The sequence below is a fragment of the Osmia bicornis genome, chromosome 15, assembly GCF_907164935.1.
Source record: "Osmia bicornis bicornis chromosome 15, iOsmBic2.1, whole genome shotgun sequence".
NCBI classification, from domain to species: Eukaryota; Metazoa; Arthropoda; class Insecta; order Hymenoptera; family Megachilidae; genus Osmia; species Osmia bicornis.
Window position 1 is genome coordinate 5,470,081 of NC_060230.1, and position 23,714 is coordinate 5,493,794.

General features: G+C 38.2%; 2 protein-coding genes across 12 annotated transcripts in view; one reads left to right on the forward strand and one right to left on the reverse strand.

Moving 5' to 3' along the window:
• Positions 1-7,786, forward strand: part of LOC114877545 (pikachurin-like) — a 92,945-nt gene extending 85,159 nt beyond the window's left edge. For all 5 annotated transcript variants that reach the window (XM_029190234.2, XM_029190235.2, XM_029190237.2 and 2 more), the window contains 5 exons: positions 2,493-2,742; positions 3,963-4,246; positions 4,531-4,776; positions 4,885-4,988; positions 5,280-7,786. In XM_029190234.2, coding sequence (XP_029046067.2) covers positions 2,493-2,742; positions 3,963-4,246; positions 4,531-4,776; positions 4,885-4,988; positions 5,280-5,428 — 1,033 coding nt within the window. In that variant the 3' untranslated portion in view covers positions 5,429-7,786. The remainder of the gene's footprint in view (positions 1-2,492; positions 2,743-3,962; positions 4,247-4,530; positions 4,777-4,884; positions 4,989-5,279) is intronic.
• Positions 7,787-12,988: 5,202 nt separating this feature from the next.
• Positions 12,989-23,714, reverse strand: part of LOC114877542 (nephrin-like) — a 279,693-nt gene continuing 268,967 nt past the window's right edge. For all 7 annotated transcript variants that reach the window (XM_046288951.1, XM_029190231.2, XM_029190227.2 and 4 more), the window contains 4 exons: positions 16,994-17,281; positions 16,734-16,828; positions 16,248-16,520; positions 12,989-16,127 (listed from right to left, as the gene is read on the reverse strand). In XM_046288951.1, the coding sequence (XP_046144907.1) occupies positions 16,050-16,127; positions 16,248-16,520; positions 16,734-16,828; positions 16,994-17,281 (734 nt within the window). In that variant the 3' untranslated portion in view covers positions 12,989-16,049. The remainder of the gene's footprint in view (positions 16,128-16,247; positions 16,521-16,733; positions 16,829-16,993; positions 17,282-23,714) is intronic.

The window sequence follows — 23,714 nt, forward strand, 5'->3', positions numbered from 1 at the left end:
AATCACGGCGACGAGACTCCATTCTACGTGGTTTTTCCTCGATATATAGATTGCTGCAGCCCCCGGTCGAGGTTTTATTGTGACCGAGAGCTAGCTACGCCGGGTCTTTTCTTTCCGCTCTAAGTAAGAGCACCGAAAGTCCTCTCCCTCGGAGCCAGGAAATGTTCGAGCAAAGAGATTCTTGCGTTAATATCGGGGAGATCAGCCGCGACGTCGGCGACGAACGGCTTTCCGATATGATTGGACGAAGAGTTATGAGGAAACTTTTGTAAGCCTGTAAGAAAATTCACCTTTGAAATAAATGAAACGATTAAAATTTTAGAAGAATTTATAGTCGGATAATTATTACCTCTATGCTTTAATATGTATAATCAGATGAATAGAATAATCCGAGGATGTGGTGAAACGAATGATATAGCGGTGGTATGTGGTTAGGCAAACGTAATAGGGTAGATACTCTAACGAAAGAGGAACAGTAAGTGGTCAGACAAATTTGTCTGTGCAATTATATAGGAAGCGCGTATGGTTAGGTAAGTAGAATAAGCCTGGTAGATAGTCAGACAAATGAAAAGGGATGGTAAACAAATACAGTATAAGTACATGGTTGGAGAAACGAAATAAGGGTGGGGTTGTGTAGATAAAATAACCTGTTGTATGGTTAGGCAAATAAAATGTAGGGTGTATGTAACTAGACAAGTGCAATCTGATGGATATGTGATTAGATAAATAGTATAGGAACAGTGCAGGGTCAGACAAGTAGAATGAGTCAAGTATTAGTCAGGTATGTAAAAGAGTAGTAATATGTGACAAGTGTAATATATAAGGCAAGTGGCATAGACCAATATATGCTCAGACATATGAACTCACAATAACATATGAATCCCATAGAACTAAGCGACAGTCAAAATTTTAACCCTTTGCCTTACAATTTGTTTCCGTCCACTAGACCAATTTAATTCTACCATCAGCCCTGACATAATATCCATTAAGGTAATATCCAAAGTAATATAATATCAATTAATTCACCATCTGAAAGCAATTATTGTTTTCAGCATCGTTACACCCGAATCATTTAAATTCGTACACCGGAGCAGCTTTCTTCGATTCAACTAAAACTCATCCATTTTAACCCCTTCGCGTATTCTTAATTGCTCCTCTCTTAACGAGCAAAGTTTCTTTGAAATAAGACGCGCATTTAAATACACAAGCTGTTCAATGATTCGTGCAATGTTTCTCAGCTTGTATCATTTTTTCTCGAAGCACGAAGAATGGAAACTTAGGGGAAGCAGGAATTATCTAAATCCTAATTTTGACGATATTAATATTAAAAGTAATTTAGGAAAGAAAATAATATAATTTTTGATTAATAAATGTTATAAAATTTAGTACATAATTGAAAAATACACAACAAATTAAATATCAATTCAAATATTCCCGCGTATACGTTTACGCGCTAAGTGGCGGTCCGCCGCTGGCCTATATATAGGGGCCCTGCCTCTGCACTGTGGCATTCTCCCCACGGACGCCGAAGGGGAAGCATGAGAGCAGGGGTGTCGGCATTTTTCCTCGGGAAATCTGATTTGATCGCGAGTGTATATGCAATTACAGAAGATTGAAATCCCGAGAACTCGCACGCGTTTTCCTCGCGTGTTCGGCGAACACGAGACACTTGGTACAATAGACTGGAAATTGCTTGAAACGCGATCCGAGATGAAAGCGGAGCGGATTCGCGCGGTTAGATTTAATATCACCGAGCGACAAACGTCTCTATCAGGGAGGAATTTACGCGACGATTCGTTAAGACCCGTCTGTTCGTATGATTTTCCAAATAAAAAAAAAATTCTGACGCGGTATTAAAAGTTATCTAGAGATAATGCTGTAATCCCGTGAAAAATGATGCTTGAAAGATGGAAGAAGCATTTATCTGTTCCTTTTAAAACGACAGCAGAGGAGGAGAAAGATTTTAAGATAATTCTACTAAATGAGCTTTGGTTCATCCTGGAATCTGAAAGATTAAAGTTTGCAGATGCATTATTATGCACTCTCATCGAAAATAAAGAGAGACCGTTGAATAAAATAGTATAGGATCCGGTAAAAATGAAAATAATTTACAAAATGTTTTATAATTGATTCAGTACCTATAACCATAATACTGGTCTCAGTAAACACGAAGTAAAATATTCGCACTGAAAATTGAATAATAGGAGTGGATGCAAAATTCAACAATTATTTATTAATCTGTTAGCTGAGGATTTTTCATTTCTCTTTTGTACGTCTGATATACGAATAAAATAAACGTGAGTAGGTTTGTCAAATACAAAAACAATTTAATTCCCAAAAATTGTATCTAAAGAAATGGAAAAATTTGAAATTGAAAATTTTTTTATTGAAAATGGAGAGAACGTCAATTTTACAAATAAAGGCATTTTCCTCGGCATTGTTCCCAGCATTTCTCAATATTTGACTACAAAGATATTGATTGTCTGTTACAGAAGCGAGAACCCTGTCAGACTTGGTGAATGGGTGGAAGTGCGAGTGTCGAGAACTGGACGTTTGGCCTCGCTGGAGGTGGAGGATGATCCTCCGCAGGAGATCCTGGCGCCAGGCGCCTTTACGCAGCTGTCTTTGCCACTGAATCTCTATCTCGGTGGTGCACCATCCACGGACATGTACTCGCCGAAAATGAAAACTACTGCTAGCTTCGTGGGCTGTATCCAGACGGTTATTTTAAATCGCCGAGAGGTGAGAATTCTTCTAATTTCTGAATTTAATTATCATTTTACTGAATTAATAAACGAAAACTAATTTGCTTCGTGGTATTTTTGAAAGTAAACTACAACGATCAATAACTTTGACATTTCTTTTTTTTTCTATTATACATAGAAGAGTCGGATAACGATAATATGAAATTGAAAGGGAACATAAACCAAATTTTGTATCCTTTTCATACGATTTTAAAATTGTAATAGAAAAGGGATTTGAAACATCGATATGGTATTTTATTTATTTTAATACTTTGCTCCGATACATGGAGAACAGTATTGTGTATAAATCTTGCGTGTATGACAGGTGGAAAATCGTGAAATCCGTAGTGAAATAAAGCGTGTTTTATTATCGCAGAAATTCTGTTCGCGACGGATGAAATAAAATATCAGGAGTAACGTTCGAAATGAAAATGAATACGCGGGAACAGGTTATCGTGAAAGTTAGCTAATTAATCTGGCGAGCTTTGAAACAACTCGATTTCGTAGGGAAAATAAATTGTGTTCAATTTTTTGTACGAAATGCAAAAAAAGTGGTGCAGACAAAATTAAAATTTAAGGCGCGTTGAAAACGATTCAATTATAAACAATTCTAAAGAAACAACGTTGTACGTACCATTGTGAGTACTCGTGGTAAACCCCTACCTCTCTTGTACATATTTTTCAAATGGTACCATTTTTTTATTTTATAACCCATTCTCTACCGTTGTTTCTTCCTTTCGTCTACGTAGCCCAACAACGCATACATATTTCCACATCCTAACTTCGCGACATAACTTCCGGCTGTTTTTCCATCCTAATACTTCAGGATTTTAGCATTTGGTATTCTTGTACCTTAGTACTCATTGTCAGTACTTTAGTATCTTGGTAATTTGGTACCTTGGTACTTTACTACCATAGTGATACGGTACCATAGTGATATGGTACCATAGTAATTCGCTACAATAGTAATTTGATACCATAGTAATTTGGTGCCATAGTGATACGGTACCATAGTAATTGGATACTTGGTAATTAGATATCGTGGTAATTCGGCACCTTGGTAATTTAGTACCTTAGTATTTTTATAGCATTCATAAGTAATACCAAAGTGGATCACCCAGAATCTCAATCCCAAACTCTAAATATCCAATCACGAGATATAGTATACTCTCCTGAGGCATTAAATAAACAAGTCACTGGAATATTTCCTACCAACAGATCGGAATACTTGCGGAGGCTCTGGGTGGAGTGAACGTCGGTAATTGCGGGCATGCCTGCGAGGCGAGGCCTTGCGGAGACGCAGAATGTCGTCCTCTTCGAGATCGCTTCACCTGTCGCTGTCGACCCGGTATGCCTCATCCTTGTCCAGCACCGGATGACAACACTATCTTAGATGATTCTTTAACAAAACCGAACGTCGGGACGCGATACGAAAGATCTGTTCCAAGCTTCTCTGGCAGCGAAAGTTATCTTCATTATAACGACGCTGATACTATGAAGAGGTAAAAAGTAATTTAATGAATTTTATCGCTTTTCTTTGTTAAGTAATGTCATACAATTGGAGCCATATCTAGAATTTTTAGATGGAGCCCTTAATGTGTTTTTAATTCAATTTAGAATTCGAAGCCCTTAATATGTTTCTTATTAAACGTAAAATTCGAGGCCAATGAATTTATTTATTTCAAGCTGTAATAACAAACATCTCTATAGGGCTCCCTTTTGTTTAGTGCATATTTTGACTATTTTATCCACAATCCTTCACAGAAAGAAAATTCCTTGCTTCCAGGATAATCAGCTACAGGGTGGACATCAACATGAGATTCCGAGCGAGTAGCAGCAGCGGACTGTTACTTTGGAGCGGACGACAAGCGGATCCGCAAGAACAAAGGGACGAGAACGACGATTTTCTTGCTCTTGGCTTGGACCATGGTTATCTAACATTAGCTTATAATCTGGGCTCTGGTCAGGCTGTTCTACGGTACAATTTAACGAGACTGGACGATGATCTATGGCATCGTGTTCGAGCCGTAAGGTAACCATATTAGGGAGAGTTCTCTGCTCGCAATTTTGTCAACTTCTAATTCGAGAAAAGCTTTATAATCGAATTGCCGTGGTCTGAAGTTAACTGATGTTTCGTTAGGAACGAGCAATGGGCGTCGTTGGTCGTCGACAGTGGTACAGGGGTGTCGGCCTCGTCGCCTGGACAGCTCAGACAGTTGAACACTGACACGGGTCTTTATGTTGGTGAGTATGATTTTGATTGAAAAGTTTCGTGTGATCCGTTTTAATAAAGCTTGTAATCCACTAAGGTTCATCCTAAATGATTAAAAGCACAGTTCTCATTTAGGGGATGAAATGTTTTTTGGTATCGTGGTTAAAAATTAAATGTTATATCAAATATTCACACTTGCTTTTTAATTATTTTTAATTATTTATTATTTCTAAAATACATAATTATCGTTTTCTAATTTATCAGAAGTTACCACTATTGCACCCATATTGTTACAAAGGTATTAACTGAAAACAAATTTACAGGTGGTGCACCAGACATCGTGAGGACGACAGGAGGCAGATATACGAAAGGCATCGTGGGTTGTATCAGCGACCTGGTTTTAGACTCGGACTTCTCGGTTGCACTGTCGTCACCGGGTCAAGCTACCAACACGCACTCGTGCATCCCTTGAAAGACATCGGTACCGTCCAACGTTAGATGGTTAGGTCCTCGCGGATCAGCACTTAGGATATGAAAATGCATCACAATGAATTCGCTGGCTAAGCCAGACCAACGATGTAGCCCGGCGTTCAAGGTGAACTAAACTTCGCTGAACGGACTCCTTGAACGCTGGCCACGTGTCGACGTGCAAACTCATACACCTATCATACACTGTTCATCATTTTTGTACAGACTTCATAGCGACGACAAAAATTCTCCCTAAATGGGGCAACAAACACCAGGAAAAAAAAAGAGATATACTATGATACGAACGTCGACAGTCGAATGGTAGACACAGCTTACTGTAAATATTAAATGAAAGGTAATCGCGGTATCTGGAGATCTGTCAGTCGCCTCACCGTTTTCGTTCGCTGGCAACTTCCTGTCTAAATCGAAGACTTGGTCAGAAGGCACTCGTATTGTTAATTCTTTAATTCTGTTGCTTAACTCTTTCATTATTATAAAGGGTGACTATAATCGTCCGAAGTAAAGCATTATTATTTTAAAATAGCATAGAAAAATACCTATGCTAAAAAATTTCTCATTGCGAATTAAATTTATTTTATAGATATTGAGTTAGATGATTTAGAAATAAAGGAGGATAAGGAGAAAATAGAGAATCATAATTGTAAGTCTGTTTGTTTTCTGAGTTGCTGAAGAATAGTCGTTCCTACGAGTTGGAAGGAAGTTGTTACAAAGAAGGAACGTGAGTCTAGTCAGTCACGACTGTCTCCGGCCGGATCGAAAGAACTCGACGGAGCGCGTCTCGAAGACGGCTTTCGGCCTAATGAGATTAAACTACGTAGGAAGAAAGAGAAAATGAGAGAACAGAGCACAACCCCGTCGCGTCAATTTTTATTAAGCCCTTCGACCGGATGTCACCAGAGACCCTTGATAAGTACGCTATCAGTCCAAAGTTTAAGGATTAGTTTTTATATTATAAGATACTGTCAAAATGAACCTTAGAATATTTCATTTATTTTAGAATTCTTTTTATCTTTTAATTCAATGTTAGAAATTTTGAAAAATATCGAAAGTAATAATTTTGTAAAATCACTAATAGTGTAAATCAAGGGCCACTGTCGTTGGTTCAGAAACGAACCGATATCGAGGCACCTGAAATACGTCCAGCCACTTAACGCGACACCTCTAGATTATCATCTAAGATTTATCAGGATTTTTTCTTCTGCTGTGGCCGCGTCGCGACGCGCGCGCTGCCACGCGTCGTCCGTGCACCGCTTTTGTTTCTCGTTCGAGCGAGCACCCGACGAACGGGGTAGCTCGAGAGAAAGATGTAGTCTCGAGCAGAATCATTAAATCAATTACGAAAGGTACAAGATGGACCAAAAGCAATTAACATCTTTAACGTTGCGAGTGTAGTTTGAATTCCCACGGTAATTCACGCTTAAACTATCGGTTGACTATCCTCATTCATTTAAATATAATTAATGTAATATTTTTTTAATTATTTGTACTATAAGTAGTTTCTATAGTGATGGATTATTCAATTAAATTTAATCTCTTTTTTTAATTATTTCATTTCATTACAATATTGAATATCAAACTATAGTGGCCTGTTTCAAGCATTCATCATTTTATTTTATTAAATATTGTCAGAGGGTTAATTTTCATTAACTAATACATGAAATAGCCGGCCGTTTAAGCGTTAAAATACTGTACACTTGGAGAAAGTATTTTTCACTCAATGAGTATATTTGTTTTCCATCGTTTCCACAAATAAAAATCCAAAATTTTTTTAAAACTTCGAAAGAAAGTAACTAATAGTTATAAGTTATCTTAAAGAAGACTATAGAAAAATAAAATTATGTTTTAGTTTCCGCCCTCAGTATTATAATGAAGTGATTATCACCCTATACGTCGCGTGGCCATCGATGGAAAACAATAGTATTTTCTCTATATACGATTGTTGGTTCTTTAGAAAATTCTCGTTGCTTTTGCGTCCGCTCGATGAACACGCGAGATGAAAAAGAAAGAGTAACAACACTCGTATATTCGTCGTTACGAGAACCACTATGCTTCGTAATGTACTTCCGCAGCTGCCAGTGTACGCTCCTCGACGTTTCCGCTTAAGAAGCACCGAGCTGCACGTTCTAACGGTTAAATATCTGTATAAAAGTAGCGACTTAATTAACGGAGATGTCCCTGCATATTTTCTTAACTCAAGGGTAGGAACTTTTCCAAACGACCCTGAACGAACGGATCTTTATCACCTGTTAACCCATCTGACACGACTGTTTTATATGTATAATTCTAATTAATACTTCATTAATATCATTTAACATTATATCTCTAAAATTAATAAAATTTCATTAGGTTCTATATATTTTTCCCAATACACATATTAATAAATTAATGACAAAAATACTCATCTTAATTTAAAAAAGAAATTCATAAACGAACAGGAAGTCGTGTCGGAAGAGTTAAAATAGGAGCCGGTCGGAATCAATCAGTCAGGTCAATACGTATACACGTCATATCTTAACGAGAAAGCGGAAGCGGAAGAAAGGTGGATAAGGTATTTAGGGGGATAGAATTGAAAGGGGATGAAACAATTTTATTTCACCGTTGCACGAAAATGATTTGAACGGACGATCGAACTAGAACACATCACGAAAAAAGCAATCGGCTGTAGTCAATTTTGTACGAATGTTATTTTCTTGAAATTATATATATATATATATATAAAAAAGAAAATATCAAAGATGAATGGTAGATACGTAGAGAGGTATAATATAATATTAATATTAAAGGATTACTCGTGAAATCTAGCGATGTAAAGCTCGAGGCGAATATTTTAGCCTGTTTCTCGAGGGCACCCTTCTCCTTTTCAATTTTTCTTTCTTTCTTTTTCATCATTTTCCTGCACAATCTTTCGCAACGTCGATGTGTGTGGATGTGAACGTATGCGTGCGTGTTGTATGCGTGTGTATATCGATTCTATGAACGATCCTCCGAGCTTTGTATAAATGTACAATGGAGTATCGTTCGTACGCGTTTCGTTCTAACGACGTCTTGGAAACACGAAGCGTTTTTGTACAAAAAAAAAAAAGAAAAATGGTCTCGCGACACACTAGTTAAGCTTTCTCGTCGCGTCTAGAAATCGCATTTCTTTATTTCCTGTTCTTATTCACGCAAATAAGGTTCCTGAGCAAATTTTGCTATCGATGGACGACGAGGCTAAACTTACCTTGATTCATCGACGATCATTTCTTAGCGATTCATCCCCAAACGTGCATGAAAAATTTATTTATCAACGAAGCTGGACGACAGTAAACTTCGTCCACGATGCATCGTGGCATTGCATTTATTGCACGTTGGATGGATGCATCATTTTCAACGATATTGATAATTTTAATTTGATAAGGGAGGACGATAAATTTATCTACTTTTATTTCAGGCATAGAACATCGAAATCGTTTTATTTTTTTATTTACGTCATTTTAATAGATAACGCGTGTTTGTTTGTACGATTAACGTTGTGAAAACGACCAGATTGTTGTAAGTCAGCAGGTCGTACGAGATGCCTGATAATTCCACGAGGATTAGTATCCGAATAAGGCTGATGCGAATCGTACGTCGGATCGTACTAATTGAATCTAAGGGAAAAAATAATCAATCGCTGGATATCACTTCAGACAAAAGCGAGAAAAGGATGCTGTATTGAAAGCAACAAAAAAAAAAATATATCATACATATTAATATATAATAGATATTATATTATTACTGAATATTATATTAATATATGATGCTATATATTAAATATTTCTATTATGTCCGTCTGCAAAGTCTATTAGAAGAGTCTATCCTGTCGACACCTATTCTTGCGACCCATGTGGATCTCCTCGAATATATATGTATATACATATATGTAAGTGTGTGTATGCATGTATGTATGCATATAGAATGGTCGAAGATGATGTTTCATTTTCTTTTCACACTTAAAAAGAAAAATTGTGAGATGTTAAGAGAAAGACGAGCACACATCACAAACGAGACGTTTCGTGTCTCGCTCTCACTTTTTTGGTGATTATTATTATTCGTGTAGATTTAATCGAATGATAAATCGTGCGAAAGAGCTTATCATCGAATCTGATGTTGTCACGCGATTGCGCACAGTGGAACACTTTCATTAAGGTCTTGTGTAATTACGTTTACAACTATTGTAATTGTCTTCTCGAACCAACCTTCGGAACACAACTCTTTATCCTAAAAACAAAACTTCGATTCTCCTTTTTCTCTTTCTTAAAAAAAGAAGTGAATTTTAGTTATTATTATTATTAAATGAAATTAACTATTAAGCTGTAATGATTAAATTTGCTTGTATTAGATATTTCGAGAGCTGCAAATATTTAAATAGTTAAATATTAATGAATATATTGTTCTTTATTTCATTGCAAATTTACAAATACGAATGTTTGTTGCTTAATTACCGAGAGCAAACTGGAACAATATGGAAAAAAGGAATTTTAAGTTATTCTGTTTCTTGAATCTAGTGTCGCGCGATGCAATAATTTAACGAGTTGTGTATGTATATGTTGGAACACGCAGTGGTATAAATTCATGTGAGCAAATGTGTGTGTCTCAGCCCATGTTGTCGAAGCATCAATAAAAAAGAGGTTTTGTAAATTAGACTATTTTCTTTCCCCTTTCACCTTTCCTTTTTCTTATTAAACTTCGAATATATTTCAAGTTAAACATTTTTTACATTTATTTAGACAGTTTTTGTCAATCATTTGGTTCTAAAATTACAAATCAATTAAAAAATATAAAATTCAACACCATTTTACAACTGGTTTCTCAATTAAAACATTAATTACAGCTTAATTGCAAACTTAAATCGTCTCTAAAAGAATTTGAAATTCGACTGTAGTACCGCTACAACCGTTTAACTTAGAGCGCGGTGATAACTATTCAGTCTTATAGCAACCGCCGAGGAGTGCGTGGGTAATCACCAGGATTATTCATTCTTTTCATGGACCTCGGAAGGGCTACATCTAAATCACCATATTCCGTGTATCCCTTTATCTTTTTTTTTTTTTTTTTTTTTTTACGTGGTGGAAATCTTCAGAAAGACACCTCCAGCCCCCCTGGGGCGGGGCTGGTGGTAGTGTGGGATTTTTACCCACTAAAACCACCACGGTGGCCTGCACTGGAGCTATAGAGTGGGCCCCGGGATCTCTGAAGAACTCACCGGGGCCCCTCCCGCCCCTGTCACGGGGGAGAGTCTGACCTTTGACCCTCACCCATGTGCCAAACTCCGCCGACATCGGGGGCCACACCCGATGCCGGCACCCTTCGGACCGCGTGCAGTGAAGACCGGGGCCCCAGCCCCGGATCCCCACGGAAATCCTTTACATCCCTCGTTCCGTTATATCTCTGCATCCCTTACATCCCTGCATTCTTTTCATCCCTACATTCCTTTCATCCCTACATTCTTTTCATCCCTACATTCCTTATATCTCTTCATCCCTTACATCCCTACATTCCTTACATCGCTTCATCCCTTACATCCCTACATTAGTTTCATCCCTACATTCCTTTCATCCCTACATTCCTTACATCTCTGCATCACTTATAATAAATATATTATAAAGACTGCTTCGAGTAAAGGTAAGTAAAGGTAAGTTAGTTTCGAAAATTTCGCGAAAATTTCAAAGAATAGCGCCCCCTAGCGGCAAAAATGTGAACTAAAATCTCGATGTCGAATCAGCGCCATCTGGTTTCAGAAAAAGGAACTAAATCAAGCCGAAATTTTGGCCCTCTAGCGGGAAAAATTTGAACTAAAATCTCGATGTCGAATCAGCGCCATCTGGTTTCAGAAAAAGGAACTAAATCAAGTCGAAATTTTGGCCCTCTGGCGGGAAAAATGTGAACTAAAATCTCGATGTCGAATCAGCGCCATCTGGTTTCAGAAAAAGGAACTAAATCAAGTCGAAATTTTGGCCCTCTGGCGGGAAAAATGTGAACTAAAATCTCGATGTCGAATCAGCGCCATCTGGTTTCAGAAAAAGGAACTAAATCAAGTCGAAATTTTGGCCCTCTGGCGGGAAAAATGTGAACTAAAATCTCGATGTCGAATCAGCGCCCTCTGGTGGCAAAAAAAGGAACTGAAGTGATGCATCGATGTAAAGAATACAAAGGTATAAAAAAGCAGGAGTGTAAGGGATGTAGAGATATAAGGGATGAGGGGATGTAATGGATGCGGAGATATAAGGGATGTAGAGATGTAAGGGATGTAGAGATGTAAGGAATACAAGGGTATAAGAAAGCAGGACTGTAATGGATGTAGAGATATAAGGGATGCAGAGATGTAAGGGATGTAGAGATGTAAGTGATACAAAAATGTAAATAATACAGGGATGTAATGGATGAAACGATATAAAGAAAACAGGGATGCAAGGAATGCAGAGATATAAAGGATGCAGGTATGCAAGGGATGCAGGAATACAAAGGGTATAGTGTTGAATCCCGTGTGACCCTCAAAAATAAAGAAAGTAATAAATAACTGTGAAGGATAAACCCAGGCCCATGAAGAGGGTTAAAATATTAAATGACTTGACGGGGTGGTCCTAGCGAATCCCATATGTAGGGGTGAAATAATAAAGAAAAGGATAAAATAATAGACGTGGCACAGAGGAGCAATAAAATTAAACTAATGAGTTTATTCAGTAAGCTAAGAGAATAAATACAGCAAATTAAATGAACGCAGAAAATAAAATAAAAGTATAAGTGTGTTTAACAGGTTGATCTGCGTCCCTCGGTGGTCGCTACAAGACTAAGGGTGTTTCACCTTGCTGTATAGTTGACAACGGTACCCGATCAGCCGTGGCGTTCCTCTTCGTCATCGCAACCAGCTTCCTGTACTCGAATCAGTGCAAACTGTCAAAATAAACGTTCGATAAACTTGTATTTTAAAAAGACGGGCATAAATTATTTTTAAAATTCGATCTTAGCGTCATCTATACAGAAACAGTGGAAACTACACGACAACTTACCGCCTTTATTTTCAAGAACTCGGGACCGACGGGGTCCCAGACACCCCATGGTGACGTCAGATCGGTATGCAAAGAGCGCCACTTATCCACCGGGGTTCCTGAAACCCCAGACGCCATAATGCCGATACGCAAACAGAGCCGCATGTGCTTTGGGGTCCCTGACACCCCAAAACGATATGATGTCGGTACTCAGAAAGCGTCACTGAAGCATCGGGGTCCCTGATACCCCTATACCATAATATCTATGAGATCGGATGCCATATTGTGTTAATTTCGTGATAATGATGCGATCTGGTAGAAAAAGGACTGATAAAACGAGCACGACTGGCATACCTAATGTACTCTGTAAAAGTAAATGTGCTCATATATACGAGATATCATAGACATAACATGCAATGTTAAATACTTTTATTACACATATGCTGCAATTATTATTATATGTATATATATAATGTATATATAATAATCAGATAATATCCTCTTACGTCTCTATACAAAAATAATTACAATAATAATCGTTATTGGCATAGGCAAAATCGTTATTTATTGAAATTTATTGAGCACAATTATTTTTGTTTCTTATTTTACACAAGTAAACCTATATTAAAAGTCATTTAAAATTATAAGATCTTAATTATCTCTTATACATACACACATTTATAAGATGCGTATGCTTGTATCGTGTATATTTATATTTAAATTCATTCTGTAATACCTACAACGCATACTAACAATATATCAAAGTCTTTTGTTACACTGGTAATATAAGTTTTTGACAAAATACTGAATATTTCTCCAACTTTCCCTATTCATTTTTCTCTTCCTCTCTCTCCTCGGCTTCATCATTTTTTTTAAATCGTTTCTTCTACGTTGCATTCATTTTCACACTGGTATATTCAATCTTCTATTTGAACTATCTCGTATGCGCGAACAATTCGATAGCCTTAATGAATATTCGAAAGTGTAAATTTCATCCGTGTACTTATTCGAAAACCCTGATTAGTTCGCGATCATTAAGAACAATTTTCGCTGGCATACAGTTCGTCTCGTCGTCCAGCAACGAATTGTTCGACTTTCGAACATTCGATTCGTTTATTTCGCATTAATTACACGCTATCTCGGTAAACGATCACGCAGAGATGGAGGTTTAAACATTGCGATGTAACCGTAAGATGTCCACGAAACGTTTCTATCGTTTCGCATACATCGGGTACAACTTTCGATTTATAAAAAGTGGTATAAAATTCATATCGTGAAGTCGAGCTTATCGAGAAAATTCAGAATCGATCGAATGGTAGAAACGTTTAATTGGATGTCGAGGACATTAGATGTAGGGTGTGTCGCTTTAATTAAAGTAACGGTAATGGTATGTTAGAACTACATTATCCGATAGTCGTTTGCAAGAAACGCGAGCTTAAAAATATTTCAATTCGGTTCATCAGTACAAACGACCATATTCCTCTTCCCTAACTCGAAACTTGAAAGGAAACGGTGCAGAATCGGAACGCATACGATGGAATGTTTTTGTTAATTACGATAATTTCTGCGACGAAAACGAAAACCCTGCGGCTTATTAATTATCATAAAAAAAGGCGCAGTTCGATACGAAACGAGCCGGAATTAGATCATTGAACGTACGATCATGCATGTAACGATCTCGAATTACTTGGATGCACGGTGCCTCGTGGCACTGCAATTGTATGGCACGTATTACATAATATAAACTTTCCACACTTCCTCCTTATTTTCCATTTTCCCATTCTCAGTCTTCTGAAAACGTTCCCGCACGAAACACGACGATACGTACGAGAATTCTATTCTCGTCACGCCTCGTCGTTCTTCCTCAAACGTGCAACCCCCTGCAGGCGACCTGGCTATAACAGTAGGGTGATCATATCTCTTGTTTTTAACAAGTAGCTTTCCTTCCTACGATACATACGTAAAATAAAAGTTTCAAAATATTATTTCCACTAAAATTAATAAAATTAGTAATTAAAGTAATACGCTATAAAACTATAATTATATAAAATATCGTTTAATACGTTAATGTAAACTTTGTTATTAAAAAACTGATACTTTGGTTGCAATAGAGCTTCTACGTATAAAACTCTAACAATTCTAAGGAAAAGAAAACGAAAAGGATCTAATCCTTTATTCTCTCTTCGTAGAAGAATACGATCACCTTACCACGTAACATTCTAACTTAAATGATTTATATTAAATAAAAATTATTACGTAAGTAGCGGGTAACTATTCCGTTCAAGACAAAAAAAAAGAATCATTTCCTCCCTCGGGACGGTTAAAGCTTCGAACTGAGCAACGATCGTACATACATACAGAATGAGTTTAAGATAACCAACAGACTCGTATATATTAATTCGAAAATCGTCAAATTTGTATCTTCTTTTTTTTTCATTTAAATTCTATCCACGATTAAATAACATTGTTATAATAACACCGCATTTATCTAAATCTGTACATAGAAATTTTCCGTCATTCATGTCCAACAATAAATAATTAAGCTGCTGAAAGAACACCTTAAAATGTGTCGAGTTTCGATGCACGCTTAATAATATGTGTATACATACCGCCGTAATTCTATCGTACCTCTACAATTACACTTCGTCAAACGTAATATTGAACGAAAACAATTAAAGATTCGCCGTATTGATTGTACTTCATGGCACTGCCAAACAACCGCGTTATAGTTCTGCCAGGCGAGAGTGAAGGTTGAAGATGAATCAAAGAAGAGGACAGGGGTACAAATTATTATTTATTTAATAAAAAACATAATCGTGACTTTTTAAAATACATATCTGAATAGTCGGAGGCATCTGTGATACGACGAAACATCTCTTCAGAGATGTTGCCACGCCACAAAGTGCGGCTAGACTGAAGCGGGCCTGGATAACTGCGCCCTATATATGTACTCATAGAAAACCCGCGCATGCGCGTTAGAACCTTCACTATCGCTTGGCGCGTATTTACGAACTGAAACGTGCAATGGAATTATAATTCGCGTAATTATCGATCGTGTCGACGAATCGCGGCACTTAATTTTGCAATCTCTCGAGATCTTGTTTGTTTATTTATTTTTCTTTACGGACGGCTGAAAAGGGTCCGTTAATTTGACGCTCTTCGATATTCAGGACCATCGATGCCGATCGCTGCGCTATCGGACCTTTTACCCGCGAAACAGAACAATTTCTCCTAGACGAAAGATCGATACCATGATATCTCAAGGGAATTCGAGAGATCGCGATCGAATTCTCATTATAAATCTATCACAAATCATTCGAGAGCATATGTGTGATATATACTCGTACTATACTTCGCGCAAACATTTGTTTCCTTTTTTTTTTAAATTACTTTCATCGTTCTCCGTTTAATTAACCTTTCGTAACATTCGTAAAGAGAAAGTTTAATGGTAACATCGTACGTCGAAGTGCCTAGTTTTCTCTTTATCTCTTCTTCTTTATTATTATAAAGAATTTAACGGTTTTTTTCTAGCAACGGGTGAATCGAGAAACATGTAAGAGCGAAATTAGACATGGATCGAAGTCGAGATTTTTAAAATCATGTCGTCGGTGCGTTTGAGACTGGCGGTGCGTCGGTTCGCCATATTGAATTACCCGATTGACTGATCGTGGTGATCTGTAAATAAAAATAATTATAAAATTTGAAGAAATTAGTATGCTACTACGAAGTTACAAGTCTGGTCACTGTGAACGATCGCCTGGTAAATGATTATACGACTGATCTATTAATCGCCACCTTATTGTCGTGTCCGATTAATGGAGTTTCTGCCGTGGTCTCGTCGCAGCTACGATTCATGTACGGATGCGGGGGCGGCACATAAATCGGCTTAGAATGACTGGCGACTTGCGCGTAAATCGTCGGTTCCTGAATTGGCTGCCTACGCGTCAGAGTCGACATGGCCAGCAGTTGAGGCCGTTGAATATTGGATACCTGTACCGGCTGATAACAATTAGGAGGTATTCGTCGGTTGCCTCGAAGCGACAGCTCGGCGTACGTTAACTCTGATCCCTGCAAAATCAGACGGACAACTCGTTAACGATTATGCAAATCACGGTGGATAGAGATTTTAATAAGCAGCCGCAGTCTCCTCCCTCTCGGCGTGTTCAAACTTACAGACTACAAACGAAAGCGTTTTCTTAATGTAGAAAAATATTTTCAAACGCGTAGAATTTGAAATCAAACATTTTCTGATAATATTAAATTAACATAGCTCGTACTCACGTTGTTCGTATTGGTAAAAGTACTTGCATCGGTTCGTGGTTGGTGCAGCACATAACGAGGCGAAGCACCCTTGCATAGTTCGGCATAAGAATTTTCTATGAGAATAAAAAGAATTAGAAAAAAAGATATTAATTCGATTTTCGTTTCTAATCACGTTGCGAAGCAACGTTTTGCAATAGATTACATTTACAACCGGAACGTTGAACTCTGGCCATGACGGTGGTCGAAGTAACATACCAGATGCTCATTAAATTACCCACCATTAGCGTGAGGAATTATATCAGGGTCCTTCTCGAAGCTCTCGATGCTGTCGGAGTTGAGAGGCAGGGTCGACGATTTATCACGTGGAGAGGAACTGCCGGTTCCGGACGCAGCCAGGTTTGCCATGCCACCGTCGTCGTGAGAGTCCTTGTCCTCCTGAGGCCTCGGTCGATACCGTAATCTCACCGCCAGTACTATCACGAAGATCACCAGTAGAAGACCCGCTGTCGCGCCGACCACCGCGCCCAACAATGGTCCAGACAACGACAGCATCCCCGGGGTGAGAGCTGAAAATCGTGGTAAGTGGTTTCACTCATCTTTTTTCATCCAGGAAGGCTGGGATTCGGTCGTCGAGAGGAAATTGGTCACAGAGAGAGGATCTTTATGCGGGAGATATCGATACTCTACGTTCCTGATCTTTGAGTTTAATCGTTCAATGAGAAAATTAACCCCTGAGATGGCGGACCATGGAGAGAGCCCCGATTTTAATTTAATACGTTTTATAAGTTTGGGTCTCGATTGACTCCGAGTTCGATGTTCAAAGATTAACACGTCGACTGTCATGGCACTGATCAATACCACAAAATTTCAAAAATCAAGAGAAAGGAATAGGGAAAGTTAATATTAATTGTGTTAAGGCCAATAATTAAGTAATGCTGTGATGGTCGAATAATTTAAAGAGAATCCTAAGTAGCACTGTTACAGTGGAAAGTATAAATTGATAAATGAAACAATCATTAATATGTATACACATTGATTTTCAGTGTCAGTCAACGTGTTAAGGAATGAACTGGATGAAGTGGTGCAAATTAGACAAGTGGAACAGGAATGGTCCCTGATTAGGCAACAGACCTGATCCTAGCTCGATTAGTGGAATAGGATCACCGTTGGTTCAACAAGCACATTAGAGACCGTTACTTGATCTTATAAGTGGCTGTTAATGGTCAGACAAGTAGCACAGAGACACTTCGGATCAGGCATGTAATGGTAGTAGTAGCTAATTCTCGCTAGCCAAGTGGTGTAAGCTTGATCCTGTTTTGATTAGTGAAAGAGGATCATTATTGATCATATAACAAGACTAACAATAAGAAGCTTTAATCATTCAGTAAATAACCACGTTTGGTTAGATATGCAGTATAAAATTCGTGATGAACTGTACAAGTAGTACAGCAATTGGATTTCAGTGAGCAAGTGGTATAGGTCTATTATAAGTCAGACATGTATTCAACATATCAGAAAATCGTCACGTCAATCCAAATTACTTTGAATTTACTTCTGCTATTAATTTTGAATATTTTTTAAGAATTTAATAATAGAAGTTCAATTTCATCTTGAAACCTTTCTGAATAAAATAAAAAATAATTAATGAATCACTGACCCTTCGAGTTAAATGATATAAGAAATTCAAACATTTAGTGTGATATTGATTCATTTGCTCGCACGGTTTCGACCGGCAACTTGATTTACCGCGCACGGTGCATTGTAGGTAATAATGGATTAATATCTCGATAATAAACGAGCTCGGGTCTGATTAACTACGGTCCAATGCGTTTCGTATTTGGCCATCGACAATTATGTAAATGAAATATCATCGGGGGTTGATCGTCGTTTCCGCTCGCGACAACGTTATGGATGATGGTCGTTCCAGGGAAAATAAGGAAAAGCCGACGTGCAGCTGCGGGCGAAGTTTAACGTTATCGTTATCGCGCGTTATTGTATAAATATTTCACCTGGGACGTTTAATGGCCCGTCGAGGATATATCGAGTGATTTCTGCCCGGGACATATATTTTTCAATTCTGCACGTGACTATGCCGTTTACCTATAGTTTGTCCCTCGTAAAATCTATGAAGTACGGGTTAAAATTAAATGGCCCTTTAAATTTCGACTGACCTGATTTTCTTCTTACGATGCTATACTTTGTTATGGATGCTCTATTTTCGTTATCTACAAGTTTATTACCTTTGCTTTTATATTTGATATACAAAATTATTCTCTTGTTCATATATAAATCAAATTTCCCCAGGAAAAATGGGAATGTCAGGAGGTCCCGTCCTTCCCCTTAGGCATCCCCGAGGAGAATGGTAAGGATGGACGTATACGTTTACGCGGCAGAATTTGAATTGATATTTATTTATTATTCATATTTCTCAGTTATATACTAAATTTTATATTATTTAATAATTAAAAGTTACATTATTTTTGTTTCTAAATTACTTTTAATATTAATATTCTAAGGAATCATTGTTAATGGCAGTGAAAAGAAGCTGTGCGTTATCTAGGCATATTCCACACTACGTTCGAATGAGTTTGTAGCAAAACTCGTTTTCATTCGCATGCAACGTCTACAATGATTCAAGTGAAACACATATCTACGATCAGAAGCGGAAGCACGCGGTTGCAAGCAGAAATACCTGGTCACGTGTTATCCCTGACAGTTTTACTACCTCGACGAGTCATCGTGTGCTCTAATTCGTTTCGTTCTTTCTCGGTTCACGTAAACTCGTTGAAGGGCATGGTAATTAGAAAGCAAGAAAAAAAGAATTTCTAATAATAAATCGAAGCGTTAGATTGAAAGATGATTTTTTCTTATGCTTAGTACATATTATCGTATGTCTGACTTATCATGGTTACTTCTACTGTGACTCATAAACGCGTCACTGTATCCTTTCCAATTATCGTAACAATTGTATTAATTTGTTGTAATAAATAATTAAAGAGGTGAAAATAGTCTGATCTACACCAGTGTAGACTATTATTTTCACGGGCAAACGTTTAACAGACTGTCGAAGGACCGTGTACACGTTACCGAGCGATCCACAAACAGCTTCAGTAAAGAACCCTCTAGTTAGCTCAAACAGAACACCATCAACACACAAAATACGTGCTACAACAGAACGGACAAAAGGAAAGAGAAGACAATCTCGAAAGGCTTTTCCATAGTGTCTCCAGTCGGAAAAACACAAAGTGCCTCTAGAACCGACCATGTTTTCGCACGGAAACCGTTTCCCTTCGGACAACAACGAACAGTTCCCGAGACAATAGGGTGGAAAGACGAAAATGGACCATTCAGTGTATCCCACTACCACGGCGAATGAATGAACGAACGAACGCGTCAAATAAATGATGACATTCTAAAAGCGTGCACAGACTTGCCATCGGGTCGTCCGTACGTGTACGTAGCGTAAGAGAAAGGGGATAGAGTAGCTCGTAAAAGGCAGCTCGTAAAAATGTACGCTTTTCAGGGGATGCGATCGTAAAGGTAGTTTCGCTTCAATTCTTTACCGTCGTTGGCACTTTTTGAAACTTTCGAAACGATAAGTCGAGCCCCTGTGAAATACGACCGATATTTCAGCTCTGATTCGTCCTCGCGAAATCACTACATTTTTTTCTTCTTTTTTTTTTTTATATTCGAACGCCTACATTTGCTTATTTGCATGTGTGTAGTGTACGGTGACGTTATTCGTAACCCTCAGACGGCGGACCATGGAGAGAGCCCCGATTTTTTATATTCGAGCGGAGCTACAGTTAAATGCTATTTAATTTTATTTAGAATATATTTTAATTTTTGAACCAATTTTATTAAACAAGGGAGAATACAAAGGTTTGATAGCCCCAGGCACCAGGAATCTTAGTCCGACCCTATCCGTCGAAACGTCGATTCGTCCCGACGCCAACTGTCTCGCGGATTAACCGAACCGGCTAATTAGCGATTAATCGATTATATCCGCCCCGTCTAACACCGTCTGCTCGTGTTCGTGTCTCCCCCAGGTACGCTTCGATTGAACCGATTTATGTAAAACTGACCAGTCGACCGCCAATTAGTCGATTTACTTGATTATACGTTTACTGTCGATAAATAGATTATTAATGAAAAAAAAATAAATTGGAAGACCAGATGAGTTGTTACTTTTGAAGATTTCTTACTGTAAACGTTACGAGGTAAATGGTTCTTTTCAATTTTGCAAATAGAAGAATAACGAAGAATAAAACAAGAATATCCTGAAGATGATGTGTTTGCAGTGAACGTGAATCATAGTTACGCCAGCTATGAATCTGGGATTCAGATGCACTGACTAGAACTACGAGTGGCACTCAAGTTCGAGATTAATCAAAATTCACTTAAATTCGCGAACTCCGCTAATCGAGTAGCCCTCTTGTTCCGCGCCCGTGATTCTAAGTTGATATTAAACGCAGAAGGCCGTCGTTGGATTCAACACAGCCGAGCTTGACGCTTCCTCTAATTCCCAAGATGGAACGGGGGTTAATTTGAAAGCAATTTTATATTCCCACCCCCTACGTTGGAAACGTTTTTCGCTCATGTTAATTTAAAGCGACATCGCTAAATCGTTATTTAACTGTGATATTACATTTGTTTGAAAATTTTTCCATTTTCCTTTTCCCAGGAGAACGTGAACAAAAACGTGAAGGATATTTCTAGTTATTTAGACATTTCTGTTAATAAGATAAACACGGTGGTATATTTACGTTGTCTATATCGCTAATTATAATATGGTAAGCCAACAAATCAGTTGAAAACACCGAAGTTAAAGCAGAAACTAAATTTACTGCTTCTGTCAAAATCCAACGTTTCTACGTTTTCCCAGAAGAATACCCGTTGGAATGAATATATTAAGCTGCTGAAGCTCTACTCAAAGCTTTACTTGAGGGATTACCTTTCGAAACGGTAAAACCAGCAAACATGTTTCTGGTTTCACATCACAGAATCGTACTTAATTTTAAATCACGTTAAGTCAAATCCCTCAAAGTCGACTGTTGTTTCGAGAACTTATGAAACTCGTCATTTCCATTCGAGGAGCTAATCGAATCACCATACCGTTACGGGCAAAGATGGAAACGCGTTATTGTGACGGTCTTAACCCGTCAAAGTCGAGTGTAACCCAGGAAGAGACGTCATTTCCACGCGACGAATTAATCGAATCACCGGCGAGATACACACCAAGTCTGCAAACGTAGTTCACTGTTTACTCGACGAAATAACGTCTCACTGATATACACGTTTGCCACCTCAGATGGATTCCAATTACGCTGTTCATTTATTTATAAGGCCAATCACTGCAGATATCCGGTATATTCCTTAGGAGCAGAGTGAAAGACTTTTGAAACTATTAACCCTCAAACGGCGGACCATGGAGAGAGTCCCTATGTTAAAATTTTATCAACTCTTTGATGGCGGACCATGGAGAGAATCCCAATGTTAAGATTTTATTAATTCTTAGTCGGCGGACCATGGAGAGAATCCTAATGTTAAGGTTCAGAACTATCCAGCGCCTATGCGCAAAATTTTAACAAAATAAAAATCTAAAATTCTTGCATATTCCTCGTCAATTTCTCTTTGAATTGTATATCGACAGAAGGGAGGATCGAGTTCAGCCGCAGACCAATTTCGGTTGAACGTCCTCTGGCAGAGGGTGTGCACGTACAAGTGGTTATCTCAGTGGTGTCCCTCGGTGGCCGAGGTTCCTGACTTCTCTCCTGTGTACGTAGCGACCGTTTACAGGATGTATACGCGAAGACCTTTCGCCACGAATTCGCGGAGGGGCCGTCTATTTGCATATTCGCGGTGGTTAGCTGAAAGACGTTTTGTAATCAGGTTCTGCGGCCCGTTTATGGGTTCAATTTAACCGTTAACGGGAAGGCCAGCGGATGTTTCATAACCGACGATGCGTTACGCCTGGCGTACGGCTAATGCTGCTCTACAAATTTAATCACTACCACCGTGGGGATGGTTCGATGTCTAACGGGACGATCGTTTAACAACGTCTGGAATTAGATCGAAAGCATCTGGGACGAATTGGTTTTACGTTGGGTTATTTGTGGCTACTGATGGTTTCGTGTTCAAATCTCAGAAAGTGATAGTATCATTTTAATTCTATCGAATTTACGACTTTCAAATTTAAATAGGAACAGCGAGAGTTATTTGTGAAAGAGAACCTGTTGAAAAGTGTATCAATCCAGCTTGTACACTTGTTCTAATAAAGTTGCTCGGATTAAACTCGATTTGTACTCCTGCGAGTCCATCGATGAATAGATCCGATAAGACGATCCAACGGTTTAACATCGACAATTGAATTCTATTAGGCGGCTAGTCGGTCGTGGATCAGTTTTACACGAGATTCTCAGTCGAACTTCGAAGGATCGAACGAATCGAGGGTGTACATATGTCGATCCGTGTTTACGCCGTTCCTGAATTGGCTTCCCCGAATTTCGATGACGTTGAACGTTCATTTTGGATTCGATATTCAGTAGGATTTCCCAGGATGATCCGATGATTTAATGATTAAAACGGCAAGCCAACTGATCTCTACATGATCCTGGATTAAGTGTGGATTACGTTTTGGGTCATCGTGAATTCCGGCTTAGATATTGCAGCACGTTTGACAGTATAATTTGATACTCTGGTGTCGCGTACAGAATCAACATTCAGCATTGATTTACTAGATTCTGATTCATCGGCGTGAATACCAGTCATATCCAGTGGTAATTAATCAATTAATCCGGACAGAGATATTTTAAAACTAATTACTCCGAATATATCTGTATAAGATTTTGAATCACGTCAAGTGATAAATAAACTTTGGATTGGAATTTTTCATGGGTTTTAAGAAAATTTCAAATAGATCAGAAAAATCTGGACTAGTTTGATCCTGGGTTAGTTAAAACCAAGCGGATGGATGCAGAACTGATAAAATAACCAACG